The sequence below is a fragment of the Symsagittifera roscoffensis genome, chromosome 1, assembly GCF_963678635.1.
Source record: "Symsagittifera roscoffensis chromosome 1, txSymRosc1.1, whole genome shotgun sequence".
Classification (NCBI taxonomy): domain Eukaryota; kingdom Metazoa; phylum Xenacoelomorpha; order Acoela; family Convolutidae; genus Symsagittifera; species Symsagittifera roscoffensis.
In genome coordinates, this window is record NC_087062.1 from 17,267,738 (window position 1) to 17,290,619 (window position 22,882).

General features: G+C 33.9%; 1 protein-coding gene across 1 annotated transcript; it reads right to left on the minus strand.

The window, feature by feature from the left end:
- Positions 1–318: 318 nt before the first annotated feature.
- On the minus strand, positions 319–21,388 carry LOC134855045 (uncharacterized). The gene is made up of 2 exons (XM_063871428.1): positions 21,234–21,388; positions 319–1,709 (listed from the first exon to the last, which is right to left on the minus strand). Exon 2 carries the CDS (start codon positions 1,706–1,708, stop codon positions 341–343), a length of 1,368 nt encoding a protein of 455 aa, XP_063727498.1. The 5' UTR covers position 1,709; positions 21,234–21,388; the 3' UTR covers positions 319–340.
- Positions 21,389–22,882: the final 1,494 nt, after the last annotated feature.

Genomic DNA, 22,882 nt, shown 5'->3' on the forward strand with positions numbered 1-22,882 from the left:
GAAAAAAAAATAGCGCGACGAACAGACGGTGTACCTTATCTGAAATTACTCTGCGAATAAGCCACCTCTGACCTAAACTCCGGCTATCCTTTTTTCTTCTTCAATTTTGTGCAAAAAGCGTTCAGCGAATAGGAACGTCTTACGGTTCTGGTAGGATGAAATACTCATGTCCCTTAATCATGAAATTAGCCCCCGAAAAACTCACAATGCAGGTGTGAAAAAAACTAATCAACAATTAGGAGTTGTATTTGTTAAATTTTTCACGGAAATTATCTTCTAATATATTACATGAGACTACTCAAATAATTTTTTCGATCCAGGACTTCACAAGTCATTAATCTCACTCCTTGCCCTGTTCCACTTCTAAAGTTGGCAACTTCTTCGACTCTTGCTCGTATGTGGCACCGAAACGTCTACTAGCTCGCGGCGGTAGTGGGTTTATGTCACCAGTGTATGAGTTATCCATCACCGTAACATCAAAACATTCTGGTGCCCTGACTGGAGCCATTTTTGACCACTTAACTCTCTTGCCGCACCCGATTCCTTTTCCCGAGTTGTCGTAACTCTTTACGTTGAGCTGCTTCTTCGTATCAGATTTGGTAACTTGAAATCGGTACTCACTGTAATCATAGCAGAAGCTAAAGGTAGCCATCTCATCTGCTGCTCTTCTCAAATCATGAGCAAGATCAGTCGAAGGTCGAGCACCGCACTCCGTTGAACCATCACAACCCTCGATCTTCTGCCACACAAGTGAACAGTGAGGGCATTTGCGGAAATTGCTGTCGACGTCCTTGTAGTATTTAGAAGCCTCCACTCGGATCCCTGCAATAATCTTTCTCATCTGGTTGGTCATATTAGCAATATGTCCGGCTTCTGAAGCTGATGTAGGTCCAAGAAAGGTGAAGTTATTCGAGTTTGAGACACGCACTTGTGCATCTGTGATTTTTTCAAGTACCCAAGCTTGAAACTCAAAGATTAGATCAACTTGGTCCTCTTCTGCGAACTTCTCTCGTTCCTCATAGAAAACTTCTGTTATTTTCTGGAGGTGCTTGAGTTCATTTCTGGTGTCACGCATTATTTTTATGTTCCCATCTGCGATATCGAATATCTTCAGGAACAATTTTTTGTCGATGTTGATGTTTCTAGCAGGCTTTCTTTTAATCTGTCTCATGATAGATTCCCTTAAATCCGTTTTGCTGGTGTTCAGTCCGCAGAAAACAGCCGAACGTATTCCAGCTTTTCGCTTCAGAAGGTCAAGACATTCTTGATTGTTCCATGTTACCTGGTCCATATGCGTTATGCATACACCTAAAAGTTCTGGGGGTAGGTCTTCGGGGATGAACCTACTAGAGTATTGGATAATTTTGCTTATTACATTATCAGTTCGTTGATCCGCTTTCACAACATTTAGGATGCAATTTACAGGCATGAAATTGATAGCATGCATGATGTGCAGATTATGCTGGAACGGGTCGTCAATCGGATTGCTTCCAGGAGTGTCAGCAACTACCAGGGACCCATCTTTGGTACTGATCACTGCAGTGGCTCGCGTGTAGCTTTTAGAACTCGCAGAACTTCTGTTTTCAGCGCCAGTCAGTTGCTCAAGAATTGTAGATTTGCCACTTCCTACATCCCCCATTAGTACAATATATTTGTTGGGTTTTGGTACGTATCTCTTCTTAAATGCGCCCACATCAGACCGACTCATTCTGAATCAGAAAGAAAGTTATGGAACCTGATCTAAACTATATTTTATGATTGGATAAATTAAATGTTTTACCAATGTAAAGTATTTAATATTAACCAATCATGATCCATCTAACTAACAACCCACTTATTTGTAAGTGCTGAAGTTACTTGTAATTTCAGCACCAGAGAGATTTGAATTTAACTTAGAAATTAGTTGGACTCTCCCGAGCACTTCAGCAGCCGCAATAAACCAGTATACCCTAGATCTATTGAGCCTAGCAGAGACTAGTTAAACAACCTGAGACTAGATAGTATAAGAGTAAGATTAGGATCGGTATTAGACTAAGAAGTTGCACGAATCTATCCGGCCGAAAATAAGATAGCGTGACGAGCAGACGGTGTACCCTATCCGAAATTACTCTATGAGTTACACTCCAGTCCTAACTCATCTGGTGCGACCATAAGTCTCGAACAAGACCTTATTAGATTAGAATTAACCAAAATTAGATTAGAAATTAGACAAAAACATTTACAAAATGTTATACGACAATAATTTAATTGAAATGTCTCTCCGACTCAATAGATCCGAGCCAATATTCCGAACCATAATAGAACTACCCGGAATTGGAAGAAGACATCGAACCAAAGACGACATACGACAAAGTAGAAACTTGCCGTATAGTTACATGATAGTTCGGCAAAAGCCAGAACAAACTTTTATATTTCGAATACTACTTGCAATGAATTTAGATTTCCATTTGCAAACATAAAACCTTGAAGTAAATCTTCAAAATCATTTCAGGCGCTAAACAAAATTAATATTATACAATAACGATTGATAAAAAGATCTAAGATCGTTTTCCTAAAATTCTGCAGTATTATACAAAACATGTTTGAAAAATATTTATTGGAAAAAAAAAAATAAAAATTAGTAGCATGACAATAAATGGTTAGTAATCATAAATCATCCTGTTGTTCCAGCTTCATCACCTAAAACATAACAGCAATCATCAACTCACTAATATCATAAAATACTAAATCTTTCCTTTACACAAATTTAAAACCTCATTAAAACTTAAAGTCACTTAATTTTAAAACCAGATCATCAAGGCTTATCCTTGGATCTTAAATCATTTTCTACTTCATTACATTTTAAATTTGATCATCAAGGCTTATCCTTGGATCAAACAGAACAACTTTGTTCTCCCCCACCCACTTAATTAGTGTCTAACGACCTCAAACGTCGATTCACTACCCAACCCTTTCTAAAGACCCAAGACTAATAGAAATTTTTAAACAAAACTAATCATTCAAATTAGGATAAACAGTGAAGAACTTCGGTTATTCATCCTTCACTTGATCCCCCCTCTTACCAGACCCAGGATAAATCTTAGACTTAGTAAGTTTAAAATAGTATCTAACGAACTACTCGCGTTCTAATTATACCTGAACCTTGTGGATCGATTTACTATTCTCCAACCCTTGAACACAATCACTACCCCTAAGTAAGATTAAGTAAGTTAACACCTTAGCTTATACTAGTCACGAGAAAGTAAAAATCATTCTTCGGAATCGATATACCTTTCTCTCCAACCCTGAACAAATAGACCCAGGTTAAGCTAACCAAAAAATCGTAAGGACTAACAGTTTAAGTAATTAGAATTCACTTAACAACTTTTTGCATCCGTCATCCTAAACCTTATGTCATTTAAAAACCTAGGAAATAAACAAACAATCGTTTTACACAATTGTGAAATAGATAACAAAAAATACGATCTTGTAATCACACCTCATACACAAACAGTTGGATACATTCGCACAAAACGACAAACACTAAAGAGGAAAATAATAACTAAACAAAGACAAATAACACGAAAAAGATTTTCAAAAAATCGAAACGCATTTTCAGAATCAGAAACTAACAGTTTAGACGAACTTTACAAACTAAAAGAATCAATAGATAAAAATTGCCCACTTCACGATCAACTATATTTTTCTGACTCAGAAACAACTTCAAATTCATCACAAAGAGGAAAAAGAAGAATAAAAAAGCATTATAAACACAAACCAGTACATTTATACAATTGGAATCAACCAATTCGACACATTAATAATTACATATTAACAGTCATCGAACGAAAAAATGAGCTCAACGCACACCCCAGGTGAAGAAACTCCAGACGATGATGAAATCTTTCCTTTTATAGTAGATGCAGATACTGATAGAGGACAACACATATTTTGTCAAAATTTACTCGTAAATTTATTTGAACCCGGAATCAGTGCATGTAAAACAGAGTTCCCCGATGTAAAAATCAAAAGACAAATCATAGATCACTATCTAAAAGATATATGCAACATAACACAACAATATGGAATCTACTCTATAGAATTCACTTCCCCAAACCATAATAATAGAACATACACTATTCAAACAGACGACCTTGATTTAGAATTTTCAAAAGTTTTTTCAGAATATATAAAAAGCATACAATACCATAACTCACAAAGAGCAAACTCCATTTTCACCAATGAAGTTTTCGCACTAATATATAGTTATATTTCGATATTAGAAAATGAACTCCCATTAACAAATGTCTCACCGACAGAAACATCTAAACATTTAAGAGTACGACATGAAATCACACTACTCTCTAGTTATTTAAACATCATTAAAGAAAATTTCACGAAAGACGACGTTTCACAACATACCAAACACGATTTACAAAAAATTTTAGCATGGTTCATAATAGATTATTTTACACACAATATTGATTTAATTGCACAAGCAAGAAAAAATTTTAGACCCCAAAATTCGAACGATGATACCGCTATCACAGAACAATCAGATTATGTTTGGGACCCCGAATGGTCTCATCCAGCATTTATAAGCTTCCCACAATCAATCTCAAGTCAAGCAATAAGTACAATATCTTACATAAGAGATTATGTAAGAGTAATACCATTAACAATTGATGCAACACCATTAAACTATAATACATTTTTACCCGATACACAAAATAATAGTTTAAACTCTACAGTCATACACAATGAAAACCTCAATGGAACTAGGAATCTTACTCAACAAGATATACAGACACCATCACACTTCATAAATGAAGAAATTGTACACACAACAACTACACAACAAAGTATTTCACCAATACGCCCAAATTTAACAACACCAAGAAATACAAATCCTTCACAAACACAGGTAACCTTACAATCAACCGTTAAACCTTCGGTTGCCCCTAAATATTCACATATGGATTACCAAACATACAAACCCATGACAATACCATCAAAAACACGCAAAACATTCACTAGAAACAACTTTGCAGACCATAATTATAATTATACACATCCATCAAAAACAAATTATAAACCACAAAGAAATTTTAATCAATATACAAAACCTCGAAACTGGGATAACCCAACGGCCCAATATAATTCCACAAATTTTCAACCAAATCCTCCACAGGATCGCAGTGAAAATTACCCATTTTTTCAACAAAATAAAAATAAAAAACAAACATCTTATCAAATGGATTATTTATCCTCAGATGAAGATTTCTTACAACCAGATATATTTGCACCAAATACTCAAGAATATCGTAGACAAGGAATACAGAAAACACGTACAAACCATAGAAATTTTTCTCCACAATCAATAGATGCACAATATCAACAACCAATTCAACAACCAAATCCAATTAATATACAATCTTTTCAACCAATTCAACAACAAAATCCAATGACTACACACTCGTATCAACCATCACAAATGCAAAATGAAATACCACTCCCGTATTATCTTCAACAACATGAAATAACAAGAAACCAACTTTCAAATTTTTCTCAAATGCCAAATGCAGCTGAATCATTACAAATGACAATGAATCCATACCTTATGGGTGGATCATCAATAACATCAAATAAACCCTTAATGGTTTTCACAGGAACAGACCCTGAATACTCTGTAGAAGATTACTTAAATGCAGTAACAGCAAATTTAATTTTAAATATTGGACCTGAACCAATTAACACGCCACTACATCAAAACTGGATACATCGACGCACAGCGTTGATACAAACAACCTTAGATGGCGCAGCCCAAAAATGGTTTTCAGTACTACCTCAAGAAATAAAATCAAACTGGAAAAGATTTACACAAGAATTTTCAAAAATGTTTGACTCCGAAAGAAACAAACAACAACAAAGAGTTTTATGTAATGAAATTCGCAGATTACCAAACGAAACCATCAAGCAAATAGCAGTAAGAATCGAAACACTAGTTCGAAAAGCATATTCACTAAATACACATGACTATAAAAACACTAAGATGACAGAAATCTTAATGATGACCTTAACACCACAATTAAGGAAAATAGCAATAAAAAAGAGAGCATCACATCCTTCTTCAATTCGAGAACCCGATTTAGATTTTAGAAAACTAGTAGACAAACTAGAACAAGCAGAAATCACAATGAAATTAGAAGAAACGGAAAATCTGAAATTACAATACGTTAACAAAATTGAAACGACTCCCACTAATATTAATAATATACAAGAATCAGAAACAGATCTCGTTGAAAAAATCACTGAAATACTCAATATTTACGAAAAGAACCCGAACTTTAAAGGCAAACCATCTTTCAAAAAATGGTGTAATTATTGCCGACGATACGGACATAGTATTTCCGAATGTAGACAAAAACAACAAGATAGTCAAAATAAACCTCAAAAATACAAAGAACCAAATAAATCATTTTATCAATACATGAAAAAAGATCAAAACCTACCAAACAAAAATGTATACAGCAACAACAGTTCAGGAAAACCACTCCCAAACAATACAAGCTATACAAGAAATCAATCTCCATATAACTCAAGTTATAGAGGAAGATCACCAGAACGAAGAAACACGTATAATTCATCACAAAATCACTACAATAGACCGAATAGTCGAAATAACTACTCCAGATCAAATTCAAATACACAACGATTTGTTTCTAGATCTAATTCTCAATCAAGAAATAACTATTATCCAAACAACCAATCACGAAATTCATCATACAATAGGAATAGAAACTACTCCTATAATCGAAACAGAAGTTATTCAAACAACCGAAACCAGAATTACCCGAACAACCGATCAAGGAATAACTCATATAATAGATCGAACTATAACAGACCAAACAATAATTACCAAAACAGATCGCGAAATAATTCACAAAACCGACACCCAAGTTATAATAATCGCTATCGAAATTATTCCCAATCACCACACCGAAATAATAATCACTACAATAACTCTAATAATCGTCACAGAAGCAGTACACCTAAACATCAAAGACAAATCAATCAAGTACAAGCTAACCCAGAAACAACATCAGACCCTCCAGGTATTGATGACACAGTAACTGATACGTTACAACTCAATCAAATAAACTGTACATCATCAGATTCAGAAAGTGATACTGAAAACACTCTTGCTATCAATATGATAAAAGTCGAAAATGACTATGAATCTGTCATATATGAACAACCCTTTCCATCACACATATATGAAAATCAATCAGAATTTCTTCAAAATCATTACACTACACCCATAAATTCCACACCAACGACGCAAGAAACAAACGAGATTAACACTACAGATCAAACCAATAAAAATACCAAAACAAAATGCTTGAATACAAACCACATTTATCAAAATATACAAAAAGAACAACCCAAAGAAAAAATTTGGACAATACCATTTCTATTAGAAAGCCCAAGAAATAAAGAATTTCAACCACCAGACCTTGAAATAGATTTTTTAATTGATTCAGGAGCAGAATCAAACATAATAAACATTCCCACATGGAATGAAATAAAAATCTTACACCCAAAGCTAACACCTCTTGAAACCTCCAGCAAACTAGCGACAGCACAAGGATCAACATTGATAAACTACGGAAAAATCCAATTATTTCTCCTCCCTACCAGAACAATGGAGCAAAGCAAACTTCTAAACAAGCCATTTAAACAAATATTCCATATCACCGATATTAAATATAATATCATTGGAATACCATTTATTTCAAAGTATATACCAACAATTAACATACTAAATAGTAAAATATTAATCAAAGATAAATATACAAAAACAAAAGAAACATCCTTAACATTTTTTCAAAGATTGAATAAACAACCACCATTCTTTTCAAAATTTTATCCGATATTTAACCAACAAAGAAAACACCTGAAACCACTATCAGGAAACATCTATAATTTTTCAATCAAACAAGTTCACCAATATGATAAAGCACAAAACAAACAAAAATTTTATATGTCAGATTTTGAATTCAAACCGATTCATAAATTTTTCAAAATCACAATCTCTTCAATAAAATATTTGAAAAATTCGAATTCAGATATCATCTCCTTACATGTCTATAACAACACACCTTACCAAGTAACATTACCATTAGGACTTTTAGGATATTGTGAAACCAACGCAACAATATCACCAATACACGAAAAAGCCTATCGCGTAAATAATATACTCCAATTACTAGATATTTGCCAATCTACAATTCTTAATGAAGAATTATCTATAAATAATATAATAAGTAACGAAAACAGAAATACGGATTATTTCACAAAAACTCCATATTTCAAACCTACATTCAACATCAGTAACTACACAGAGGACCAACAGAAATTTTTAACAATGTTTAATTTCCAACATTCACAAATAACACAAGACGAATTTGAAAAGTTAGCCAAACAGCTAATTCAATATTCATCAGTCTATGCAACATCAAAATTCGATGTTGGCAAAATCAGTTCATCACTACATCTCCCATTAAAACCAGACGCAGTTTTCAAAAAACAAAGAGCAAGTAAAGTACCAATTCACTTACATGATAAAGTAAACAGATTACTCGATATTTTAGAGCAATACAACATTATATCACCGGTTAATAAAGAAGAACAACCAAAAGGCAACACATTCATCAACCCCGTTATCATTCTAGCTAAAGGAGAATCGTTAAAAATCGTTCTCGATGCTAGATACCTCAATTCACTCATAGATGAATCAAAATGTAATTGGCCCATTGAACCAATACAAGTTATTTTAACAAAAATAAACGGCAAATACTTCACAACCGCCGACATGAATAGTGCATACAATCAAATGCCACTAGATGAACAATCACGACGTTTAACACAATTTGTTATCGGAAACCAACAATATGAATTCAACCGCTTATTCTATGGAATATCCATAGGACCAGCAGCATTTTCAGCCTTTATGAGCAAAATTTTTAGACCACTAATACTCAAGAAAAACGCAATCACCTATTTAGACGATGTTTTTATGCAATCACAAACAAAAGACGAAATGTTCAAAGTTTTAGAAACATATCACCAAATACTTCAGAACGAAAATCTGAAGGCCGCCCCCGATAAATCACACTTCTTTTTGACTAGAGTTAAATTCTTAGGACATAATATAGAAAGAAAAACAATCACTCCACTGAAATCACGCATTGACGCTATTCAAAAACTTCAACCACCAACAAATAAAAAGAAAATCCAAGAGTTCCTTGGAATGTTAAACTTTTTAAGTAAATATGTTTATAAAATGCAATTATACCTACGACCATTTTATAACATCCTTAGACAACAAAACAACTTTGAATGGAATACAGAACATCAAACACGATTCGAAGAAATAAAGAAACTTTTAACTGAACAAATTTCAAACACAATTCCAGACCCTGATCAACCATTTTATGCAATGTGCGATGCTTCGAACTTTGGCATCGGCGCAGCATTATTACAATCACATAATGGTACAAATAAAATGAACCTCATATCAGCAAATTCTCGATTATTCACTCAAGCAGAGCTACGACTCTCAACTCTAATGAGAGAATGTACAGCCATAATATATACACTTACAGAATATGAATTTCTGATACTTGGATCAAAACATCCCACAGTTTTGTTCACAGACCACAAACCAATCATCTTTCTTTTTACACAGAAATCTAACCCAAACCACCGAGTTTACAGATTTCAACTAATTCTAATGAAGTTTCCAAACTTACATATAGTTTGGACTGCAGGAAAAAATCTTGCATTACCAGACACCTTAAGTCGAAATACACCACCTGAATTACTTACACGAAAAACAACAGTTGAAATACCCAAAAATATAAAATTCTACCTTGCAGAAAACGAAACATCACCTCGATTAGAATGCAAATATGCAGTAAAAACTGATATTGAACAATCACAAATAAATAATTTACAACATTTCCCACTTTATTTAGATTGTCAAAATAATCATTATGAAGTTGACCTACTTGGAACATCAACTTTTAAACCAATTCCATATTCTCAATGGATAAAAAATAACACCCAACAAAAACGAACAAAACAACACCTACCTAAAAAAGACCATTTTCCACTAATTGAAAAAGAAGATTTAACTGATAAAATAAATTTATCAGGACCACAAACAAATGATTCAAAATACACAATAAATCAAGTTTTTGACCTTCACGACCCACTTGATACAATACCATTATCTAAATTAGAAATCGAAAACATTTTTCTCCCCCCAACAGAAACAATTACAATTTCAACACTGAAACAATATCAAAACCTTGACCCAGTAATTCGACAACTAAAATCATGGCACAAATATAAAACTAAACCTATCAAAGCAGATTCAACCATTCTAGGAAACAAAACACTCCTCCGATACTTTCGCAAGTTTAACAATACAACAATTAACGAAAATACAGACCTTTTAGAGTACAACCTTAATGAATCTACAGTTCCCTGTCTCCCTATAAGTATGATTCTTATAGCTTTTAATATTTCACATACACAAAACATTAAAGGACACTCTGGATCAGAGAAAACATATTCAAATTTTATACAAAATTTTTACTTCCCAAATGCACCAATTTGGATAAAAGTACTATGCAATGATTGTATAGTATGTCAATTAAATAAACCTTACCCAAATCAAAAACAAATAGCACAAAAACAAGATTTTAAAGGACAAAGTTTATACTTTAATCATCGTATCTCATTTGATACTAAAGGACCAATTTCACCCTCATCAGAAGGAAACTCCTACATTATGGTAATTGTTGACGCATTTACACATTATGTAGCACTTAACCCAGTACCACATTGTAACGCTTATTACGCATACACAACACTTTATGAACACTGGATAGCAAAATTTGGACTACCAGAAATTTTAGTCACAGACAATGGTACAGAATTCATAAATAATGAAATAATAACACTATGTCATTTATACAACATTAAACACAAACCACGTACATCTCATGCACCTTGGACAAACGGCTTAGTCGAAGGTATGAACCGTTCACTACAAGAATATCTTAGATGTATCATCAACGGAAATGATACCAAATATACCGAATGGTCAGCAGATGTAAAATTATTTCCATTAGCATATAATTCACAAATCACGACAACTTTAGGAATGTCACCATACGAAATGGTTTTCAACCAAAAGCCACGCAAACCAATAATGTTTACAGCAAATTCCCATAAAAACGCACAAGGTTATTGTCAACCAAATAAAGACTCAATTTGTTATAACCTACCATTACATACGCACGATGAAGATCATTTTCATCACCCACAAATCCTTAAATTAGCCTCCGGTACACACACCGAATGGATTTTAAATAGAGATAAGAAACACAATGAAATTTACCAAAAAATAACGAAAAAGTTATTACAAAGACAAAACATAAATGAACAAATCAATTCACGTTTTACACCAGCTTCCGATTTAAAAATTGGAACATTTGTTTTAATACCTAATTTTAATACTCAAAAAGGAATTTCTAAAAAATTACAACCCCTCCGAAAAGGACCCTATCAAATAATTGCAAAACCCACAGATGTCACATATAAAATTATCGACTCAAACAAAAAAGAAATCGTTCAGCATCGAAACAACCTATTACCTTATTACCCAAAAGAATACGCACTCCGCGAATTAACCCAATTATATTCTTTCACAGGATTAAAAATTATTCAAAACGAACCACATCTGAAAAACACAGAACAAAATGATAACCCCACCGAAAATCAAAACACAAAACCAATCGCTACCAAAAACAATACACAAAACCATAAAGAATCTCCAAAACAAAGAAAAAATAGAAAAATGACAGAACAAATAATACCCCAAGAAGAAATAGACAAATCAGAACATAGAAAGACAACAAGACTCCGAAATCAACCACGTAAAAACTACAAAATGTTCATCCCCCAATCTAAAATATTAAAGAAAGTAGAATTTAAAAAGTAATTTTAAAATTTTATACTTCACAATCTTGAAACCTCCGTAACATTTTTCATTTCCATTTTTCAAAATAACATGCTCACAAGTACGCAATAATTCTAGTTCAAAATAGACCAATAGGATTCATCCAATCCGCCACTTTCTCTAACTCAAACTAAGATCAATTAGACGAATAATCTAGAACTCCAGGCACATCTCTAACTATAACTTTACAACCTCCAGGTCAAAAATAAGCAAACCACTCCAACTTGACAGCTAAAATAAATATCACCATAATACCGTACCCCTCCCTTATCTAATAACCCAAAGATCAACAATATTTCCCCAACTCAGACCACGAATACCCCCAAAACAAATTTGATAACTTAGCCTAAAGTCACAAAATGAAGATTTTAATTAGCCTAAAGTATAAAAATCTCACCATACCCCGGATCATTTGACAAACAAAAATAAAGAAAAAGACGACCTCCCAGTCACCATGAAAATTGCCCCCAACAATTTTTTACGAAACTCAACCCACTTGTCAAAAAACTAATAAATAATTCGACCACACTAGAAAATCGCCTCAAACAGCAAAAAATATTCGACAAAGAGATCATTTCTTAAATGCTTTTCTCTCAAACAGTCGCTCAAATATTTATCAATTTTAAACATTTTTTTTCAATACTTCAAGTCTTTATAATCTTTCTTTTTGATATCATCGAATCTTTTCTAATAATCATAATAATTTTTTGTAACATTTTTTTAATTTTCTACACAATAATTGAACTATTCCTCCAACTTTCCAAAACCCTTGAATATATCCACAGGTACGATTTTAACAACTTGTCTAAATGATACGAACAATTTTCAGTAGAACTGATATTTTTTTATTGTTTGTAATTTTCATAACATTTCTATCATCCCTCATTTTGACAATATGTAAATGTATAAAGAAAGCAATCATTACATTTGCCCTAGCAACAATTTTTCTAATTCTTTTTTTAGAAGAATATTATAATAAACATAAACCCTCTCACTAAAGTAACAATTTAAAAATCCATCAAAAATTGCTACCCAACAGTCACAGAATCAGTCTTCACCGACATCATCCCAAGATAATCCAACACCACCTTCAACTACTCAAAACCCTCAAACATCTACACGAATTTCTTTTCAAGACAATCCATACACCTTTGAAGAAAGGCACGCTCGTTTATCTGAACCACTAGAACCAGTTCAACGACAAGCATCCCTAAGTGAACCAACATATAATCTTTACCCAACACTACCACAAGAACTAAGTAGAATACGAAACCTTAGTCAAAACCAAAACACAGCAGAAATAAATAGACAAATTATACATCCTCGACGAAATAGAAATTTTCAAACTCCCCGAGTTCATTTTGATATACCTCAATCCCCAACACAAACCACTCCAGAAAACACCACTGGTATCACACCAGAAACTCCTACACTTTTTTCACAACGAAGCACTTCAAGTCTACCTTCAGACTACTTAGGTTCAACACCAACATCTGAACAGATACGTGAAAATCCCTTTAACCCCCCAAACCTAACATCACGACTGCCATATTGGACTACAAATTCATTCACACAAGGTGAACCAAATTTAGTCAATGACCCCATAGATATTTCTACGGATACAACAACATCCTCATCACTACCAGAAACATTATCACTACCATCAACACCATCAATAAGTCAATTTTCACCACTACCCTTTAACTTAAATTTTCCAAATAATCTCGACGCCAGATATCGAGAACAATCATCAATAAATATTCCTTTAAGATTAGATTGGAATACATTCACAGCACCTCCACCACTATTTGGACAACATCAAGAAAGTAACCGCCTTCATAACTGGGCACTTAATAGATTACAATATCGCCAAGATATTCACAACGATATCCGTGATCACAATATTCAAATACTCCAACAAAACAGTTTACAATTAAAATTTGAAATCACAGTTAAGTTAAATAATATTACCCAACATCCCTACCCATTAAATCCACCTAACATAACAGCTCAATCACTACCACCACCGTTTATAACTACTGAAGTAATATACAAATACGACAGATACACTAAAAACACAATTGGTTACATTACATTTTATAATCCATACTCAGGATTATCATACACATGTATATTCTAAAATTATTAATTTTTCTCCAAACCCTTTTTCTAATAACCTCAAATCAAAATATAAACCCTTCCCCTCGTACAGGACCACAAGATTTATTAGTAACACATTACGATTGCGAAGAAAATGAACAAAAAACACTACATAAATATGCAATCAATCAGGTATCACAATGTGAAACAGAACCACAAGCTATAGAAACCACAGATATAATAGCAACACTCTATTCAAAAGCCCGAGCAACAACAGTTACAGGTTATAAATTCACAGCAACATTTTCCGAAAAGAAAGTACATTGTTCACAAGTCTCGAACGGAAACAAAAACCGACTTGACCATGAATCATTCTACCAAAGTAATATAGAACGTCTTTTACATCTCAATCCCGACGATTGTAAAAATGAATTACTTAGACTAAACATCACAAAAAATAAAAACTCCCAAAGAAAATTAGTTAATTTTCAAGTTTTTTCAGACTCTGTACATCAATCACAACTTGAAAGACACCAAGGACATATAAGACTAGACGAAAAATACCCGTATAACGGCGCACACGGACGATTAACCTATGACCTACATGATAAACACTGGATACCACACATTGGTATAAATAACCCATCAAACTGCAAAGCAGACACAAAAAATAAAGGATACCAAGAAATAATGTTTTTCGATTGGAAAATACAACTCGAAAAAATACAACTCACACGAGATTTATCTGATAATACAATGATCTATCAAGGAATCCGACTACCTTGTAAAAATGATCAAGGATATTGCGACCCTACAACGAGAACACAAGCAACAATTGTTTGGTTCCCCGAAGACACATGTACAACATTTCAAGTAGCAAAAATACACGCTCGTATGATAAAATTTCACGAAAAATATTTCATACAATCAATTCCATATGAACAAGTCCATCCATCACGCAAACTAAGTTCCGATTTTCGAAACATAGACAATATAGAAAATAAATTGACACGTTTTCAAATATATCAAGAAACAGAACTTGCATGTAAATACAGGAATCCACTTCACAGAACACAATACTCTGAAATATTAGTTGAATATGAAAAAGGATTCGACATGACCACTGGTAAAGTAAAAATCGACCCATACGCCACAGGTCATCCTCTAAACGAAGGAACATCCTATATACCAGTTAATTTTGAAAAAAGCAACGGACAACCTGGTGGACATCTAAAACCTTATGACACCAGAAGCACACGCTTACAAGAATTATCACTAATGAATACTACATATTTTGGTAATATCCACTATGATATTCATTTGGATATGAAACTAGACTATACAATTAGCCGCATTTTTCAAGAAATGTCACTCTCTGAATTAGAAACACTACACCAACTATGTGAATTGGAACGAACACAAATATTACAATCACTTGCACTAGCAGTATTAAAAATACCCTACGCAGGATACTTATTATCAGGAAATAGATCAAATTTTTTAGACTACGAAGGAAACATCTTATGGTTTTATACTTGTACCAAAAAAGTATCACCACTATACGTTTCTGAAGATAAACGATGTTATAAAAGAATCCCTATCTTTTATAAGAATAAAGTACATTTCGTGGATACACTTTCACGAAGAACCTATTTCTGGGATACCGCAGTCCCATGTGGATCAGAAAATAGCCACAATGTAGTACAACTAAACCCTGATGAAAACAAATATTATCTTCTCACTCCATATCCCACATTAATGCAATCACTCAAAAAATTTTCACCAGAAAGCATTCGCGCTATTGCTCGAAACCCAAATATAGACTTACAATCAATAGGAATCTATTCAAAATCAGATATTCAACATCACATTAGAACACAACAATTCCAAGAATTATTAACACAAATGGACACTATACAAAGACAATCAATAGACCAAAACTTACGCAAACTTGCAGAAACCGCAGGATTTGCCGATATCTACACGCAAGACTATAGCGGATATTTTAAAGACATAAAAGATTATATATATCTAAACGGCGAAAAATACCGTCCCCAAGATATATCACCAATTAACATTTTTAGCTTTGTTACACTCAAAAATGAGATCCTAGATTTTCTAGGATGGCCCTACTACATCTTAGAAAAATTGACTATTTTATACGCAATGTTTAACTTTATTGGATTTCTTTTCTCACTCTTAAAAGGAATCTACAATACATGTGCTATACACACACAAGTAAACAGACAAGCAAGCGTAGCACGCATACTCTTTGCAGGATTTTTTGGAATTTTTTCCACATCTATAAACAAAATTCTTTTAGACGCACAAATAAAAGAATATAACACAAAAATAACAACACGACAAAATACATACGACGAAGAACATAACAATGTCGACACACAGCCAACGGCACCACAATTAACACCCCTACCAAATAACCATCCACTATCCCTAGCCCCGCGAAATTTTAGAAATTTAGCAATCACACATAATCCAAATTTTCGACTCACCACATCACAAAGTCCCGTCCAACATATAATGACACATCCATCACAAGATGATAATACTTATGAACAAATTATTGAACAGCCCCATACCACCGCTTTTCAATCTCAAAATAATAATTTTTTTAGCCCACGATGAGCCGCCAACTTGGATCACTCCATCGATCAAATTCCCATCCAACCAACCTTACCTCTTCAATACCAATAATACCACTTTTTGCTTTTCCGCCACCCGATTTTCCATCTAGCAATGTAACATCAGGCATGAATTCCGACACTAACTCACAAATTTCAGTTTTATACTCCATTTCACAGCTAAATAACCCGAATATTGAAACCCCCGACGAATTTGCCGACTCAGAACCATCTCCATCCAATAATTTTCATAACCCTTCTCATTTTTCTCAACCTCCTTTTCAACCCATATTATCAAATAACCCTGACCCAATCACTCCTACACCCTCTTATGCTTCCCAAGTTACCCCAACCTACTCCTCATACCATTCTGACCAATCATCTCCAGACACCCCCCGAATCTCCCCAGAGCTAGACAATTTTATTACCCTCCAACAACAACCCTACCACCTTAACACCCCGACCATAAACCAAATCTCCTCCACTACAAATTCATCCAATCCCCCTACACCCTCTTCAAATTATACCGAATCATTAGCACCATCATCCACATCAACTGAATCCTCACTCAACACTAATAGAGCTTATCGCACTTTTAAAAGAAAGTTCCCCAACCATCCTTTCCCAGCAAAACCAGGAACAGCCCGAGAATACATCAACCACCCCCAACATACTAACACTAGAGAATTTTTAGCCATCACTTTACCCTCATTTCCACAATACACCTTAAACACCCCTCATGACGCTAACGAAACACGCAACTTTGTAGACGAATACGTTTTAATGCCCACTCTTTCTTGGACCTCATACTATCATTTCACTAACCCTCTTTGCTTACCTTTAACTAACACATCCATTGATATAGACCGAAACAAAGACATGCTATATCGACTAACTACACCACTAACCGCTAGACAGTTTACTTACGTTGGATATAAAAAATCACTAAAAATACACACTGCACCTAGAGCTAATGAATATACACTAGAATACTACGATCACAACATCATCAGAGCTAACCAAGATCAATTCTTAGACGACGATCGCTTCGCTAATCCACAAATCACCGAGAAATTTTTCATCAAGACACCATATGTATTTACACTAAACATCTTCGACCGAAAGTTTGATCACATTATTTCAGAAGCACTAACAAACACACAAGCATACGAAAGTTTTAAAGAACGCTTCCAAATCTTTTCACTAACCTTTCACTTCCTTGCACCACACGAAAGAGATTTGCACTGCTCACATGATATTATGTTGCGCACTAAACAAACACATACATACAGTTACTATCGTTTCATCCAAAATCACTTTGACCTCCACACACCCTCTAGACAACCACACCATCGCTTTCAATTCATCAATTCAAAATACACTTCACCGTATTTCCTAAATTTCACATATTGTATTAAAAATACTAACCTTCATGGTATTCTTCGTAATTATGACCCCATAACCCAAATGTATATTTTCTGCCCCATCACCAAGACCTTCAACGCAGAAGAATCCCGACCCTTCCTTATCCCGCACGAGTTTGTACAGCCTATAGAAATCCCCATTTTAGAATTCATCCACAACACTAAATTTAACCACAAGTTATATAACTTAATCCAAAACACACCTTATGAGTTTGCAGTAGGCACTGAAGAACTAACCACTATTAAGGCACTTCAATTGCTTTGGCCACTACTTCAAACTAAAAATATCATCCGCATCTTAGCTAAACTACTAACAACTTCAGAACTAATTCACGATATCTTCCCCCACGGTTTTTTCCCCGACGACTAACAGGTAAGTATGAACTAAATGAATATTACTAACTAATTAAAATATTGAAAAACTCACCATTCCTTATTCATGTTTTCTTTAGATTTTTAGCCTTCATCTTCAATCATCTGAAAAATTCACAAAAGAAAAATAAAAAATAGCAAACTTCTTCAAAACTATTTAAAACCCTATTTAACTTTTGCACCAACAATTAAATAAATATAATACCAATGCAGTAAATTAATTTATAAAATTTTCCCCTAAAAGCAGTAAATCTACATATGATGAAAATTTGTATCTTAAAATTCCCCCATTACTAGCAGTAAATTTCCAAATTCTATGCAGTAAATTAATAAAATGCAATTGCAGTACTAACCTTTTGATATTTTCATTCATTCGCACAGAAATTCTATCCACACTCGCACAGCTCGCCCACGAAGAATTGTTTAAAATAATGAATTTCAGTTTCAAGTTTTCACACTCAACAACTCTAACAAATAATAACAAGTTTCAAACTTTCCTTTCACCCGGTTGGAAAGGAATCATATACTAAACAAAACTAACCAACGCAGCTTACTAAATACCACAAATCATAAAATAACAGCATGACTAAGAAAAGGAAACCAACGGTACCCAAACCGGATTAACCCAGTTTAAAACTGGATAATTTATTCTTTTGAAGACTATTACAAAGTCTTAGAAAGAAATAATAAAACACAAAAAAGTCAAAAGACAAACCCATACCACAAACAATTTGCTTTTTGGAAAAAGTACATAACCAACAAAACATAAGTAAAACCACAACAAACCCAACATAAAATGTTGTCACATAACAGGACCCCTCATAAAAACCGCATGAAATCATACTCCCACACCTGGCCTAACCCACCAGGAAAGGACGTCCTGAGCATGCTCTATAGCCGGCCTAACCCACCGTGCTACATCCACGCTTTGTGACCACACCTTTATTTTTAATAAGAGCTACTCAAGGGTGAGTAACTCTTCAAAATAACCGAACTAAAACAAAAAGCTTTTGTGAAAACAACTAACTAAAATCATAATTAAAAAATATTAAATTAATAAAAGTTTTATAAAATGTAAAATCACATGATGCAATATATAGATCAGAATACAACACCAAGGACGAACATCAAAAGACAAGACGACCTCACTACACTCGAGAGAGAATGACCAACTATAATCGATATGCCGCTCACAATCACAACTCAAAGGATTTAGAGTACGACTTGACCTCGCAGAAAAGGACTTCATTGAACTAGACCAATGACCACCTCGATGTTCAAGTATACGTACAGATCCGAGTAACCAGGCATCCCCTCCACGCACAATCTCCACGCCATTCCCGAGCTAGATCAAACACAAAAGAAGTTCTCTCCGAAGAACAGAAAAACCTGACATAGCCAACCATTCTGAAACCAGAATTGATGCTGTTGCAGAGACTCAGTCGTTGTCACAAGAAGAACACAACGTCTTGTGTCCTCAATTCCAGATCCCTGGAACTTCCTTAACAAAAAGGAAACAAAAGAAAAATGATGTTCGCCAAATACCAACGTCCATCATCCATCCTTGAACTACAAAAGAACTGTTCTAAAAAACTCTGTAAAACCCGGATGGGTGGAACCTGATCTAAACTATATTTTATGATTGGATAAATTAAATGTTTTACCAATGTAAAGTATTTAATATTAACCAATCATGATCCATCTAACTAACAACCCACTTATTTGTAAGTGCTGAAGTTACTTGTAATTTCAGCACCAGAGAGATTTGAATTTAACTTAGAAATTAGTTGGACTCTCCCGAGCACTTCAGCAGCCGCAATAAACCAGTATACCCTAGATCTATTGAGCCTAGCAGAGACTAGTTAAACAACCTGAGACTAGATAGTATAAGAGTAAGATTAGGATCGGTATTAGACTAAGAAGTTGCACGAATCTATCCGGCCGAAAATAAGATAGCGTGACGAGCAGACGGTGTACCCTATCCGAAATTACTCTATGAGTTACACTCCAGTCCTAACTCAGTTATGAAAGAAAAAGTGAGCTGGCAAAAAAAGGAAACGTTAGATGAAAGCACTGCGTAGGAATTTGTTATTTACTCAGGACGAATTTAAGTTTTCATTGCTTATTCACCTACATACAGAGTTGCTCAAATGCCTTGATTTAGATTTACGTTCAATCCTTTGATATATTTTTTATAAATGTATATATATCTGTGTGTGTATTGAGAAATTAAGAACCAGCCATCAATAGCTAGATTGCAGTTGAATCAAAATCAGGTCTCATTTTAGGTGACCCAAACTAATTTTTTACGTCATAAAGGTGGAATACAAAGAGCCCCTTTGATACCTGGGAAAAATAAGAGTTATTCGATCACAAGGTACTTCGAAAACAGTTTGATTCGCACTGTTCCCAATCCATGATGAAGGGAGTTTAAGAGACGCCACCCTTCCCCCTAGATCAACTAATATAGTTATTAACAATTATCCACCCTAAAATAACTAATTCAACGGTTATAAACATGCAAAGTTCAAACCAAGTCACGATATTATTGCTTTAGAGGGGAATAAATCCGAAGCTAAACCCAAAACTGGAAATTCAAGATAAGAAATAAAAAAGACTCACTTTTTTAAAGAATAATTTTTGTTTCTTGTTGATCTGAACGCTTTTTTGAATAATAGAAACCAGCTGAACTATGTTAAATAATAAAACAAAAATGATTTTTGCAAATCTACCAAATATAAATGATTTAAAATAGCACAAATATCCGCTAGCCGCCAGATTGTCATCATGATGTGGTCTCAATCATTGCAACAGTCTATGAAGCCGATATTGATTCTGATGAATGATACAAAAACACAAATGACTTTTGCATATCTACAAAATATAAGCAAATAAAAATAGCACAAATGTCCGCCATATGCCAGAATGTCATCATAATGTGGTCTCAGTAATTGCAACAGTCTTTAAAGCCGATTTTGATCAAGATTAATTCATGACGTTTGAGTTTATACTGACTTTTTTGGCTGGTCAACTAAATCAACTTGATCGTTCATTTTAAGCTCAGACTTGCATATTACAAAACATGGCTAACAAAAAACAACAAACCCCTGAAAGACAAAAATGCGATTTTAAGCCAGCATTTTAATATAATTTTTTAAATATAAGAAAGTAAAGCCAAAAGAACATTTTGAAAGGCCATTTCAGTACAATTTTTTTAACATCGAAAACCAAAGCCATTTTTGATCGAAGTTATCTAAACATCGAAAAAATCAGATAGCGCGAGCTCATTTTTTAAAATTACCATGGCTCAAAACCTTCTGCTCAAAATTGATTTAGCTGTTAGCTGTTAGCTTCAGTAGCTGTTCGTCTTAAGAATCGAGCAGCTGGCTTGTTGAATTTTTCGAAGCTTAGAGAACTAAAGAAAAAAAGAAAAAAATATTCGAGCTTGGAGTAGTTTCGTTTCTCAAGAAATTTTTAGATTTTTCAACTGGCAAAATTTGACGCAAAGTTTTAATACAAATGAATTTATTTGAATACAATTTTAGTATTTAACATTTTTTAATTTAAATACAACTTTTAAAAAAATGTTGAAGACGAGAGCTGAAAAAACTGAGTTTTGGATGAAAACTATTAAGTAATTTACCGAGCTTTACCGCGCTAACGCAAAATCGGTCATGTATGACAACGGAAAATACTGGATATGAGTCTTGTCAACTACTTAACCTTTTGGTTCTTGTTGATTATTTCCCGTATGTATGCATTATTTTTGACAACCATTTCTAATTAAAAATTCATTTCAAAAACGTCCAAAACTAATTGAGTTTTCAATTTTGTGCGTTTGTATATCTATCAAGTATGGGGAATCTCGTTACCAAAATCCCATATTTGTTGTCAGTTTTGTGACGTTTGTTAATTCCGTAAGGACTAATTATAATTTTTTAAAAGATTATAAAATGTTTCAAAATTTCTTTCGCCCTTATTGTTGTTTTAACAAAAATATGATCGACCGCAAGCATCATAATTCATTACCCGCAGAAAACAAACGCGAAAAAGAGAAAAAGCGAGATAGAGAGGAAAATTGCTTGTTAAATGATGTTTCATTTTTTCACCCGTGAACAATTTGCGTAAAATTTTGGTAGTTCGTAAGAAGCAAACATTATTCTATAGATCTGAAAATTCAGTCGGAACTTTCATGGAAGGCTTTTCGGAATTTTATTAGCAGATTTGTTTACTTGATGCTGAATATTTTGATGTGCAGGGATATCTTGATG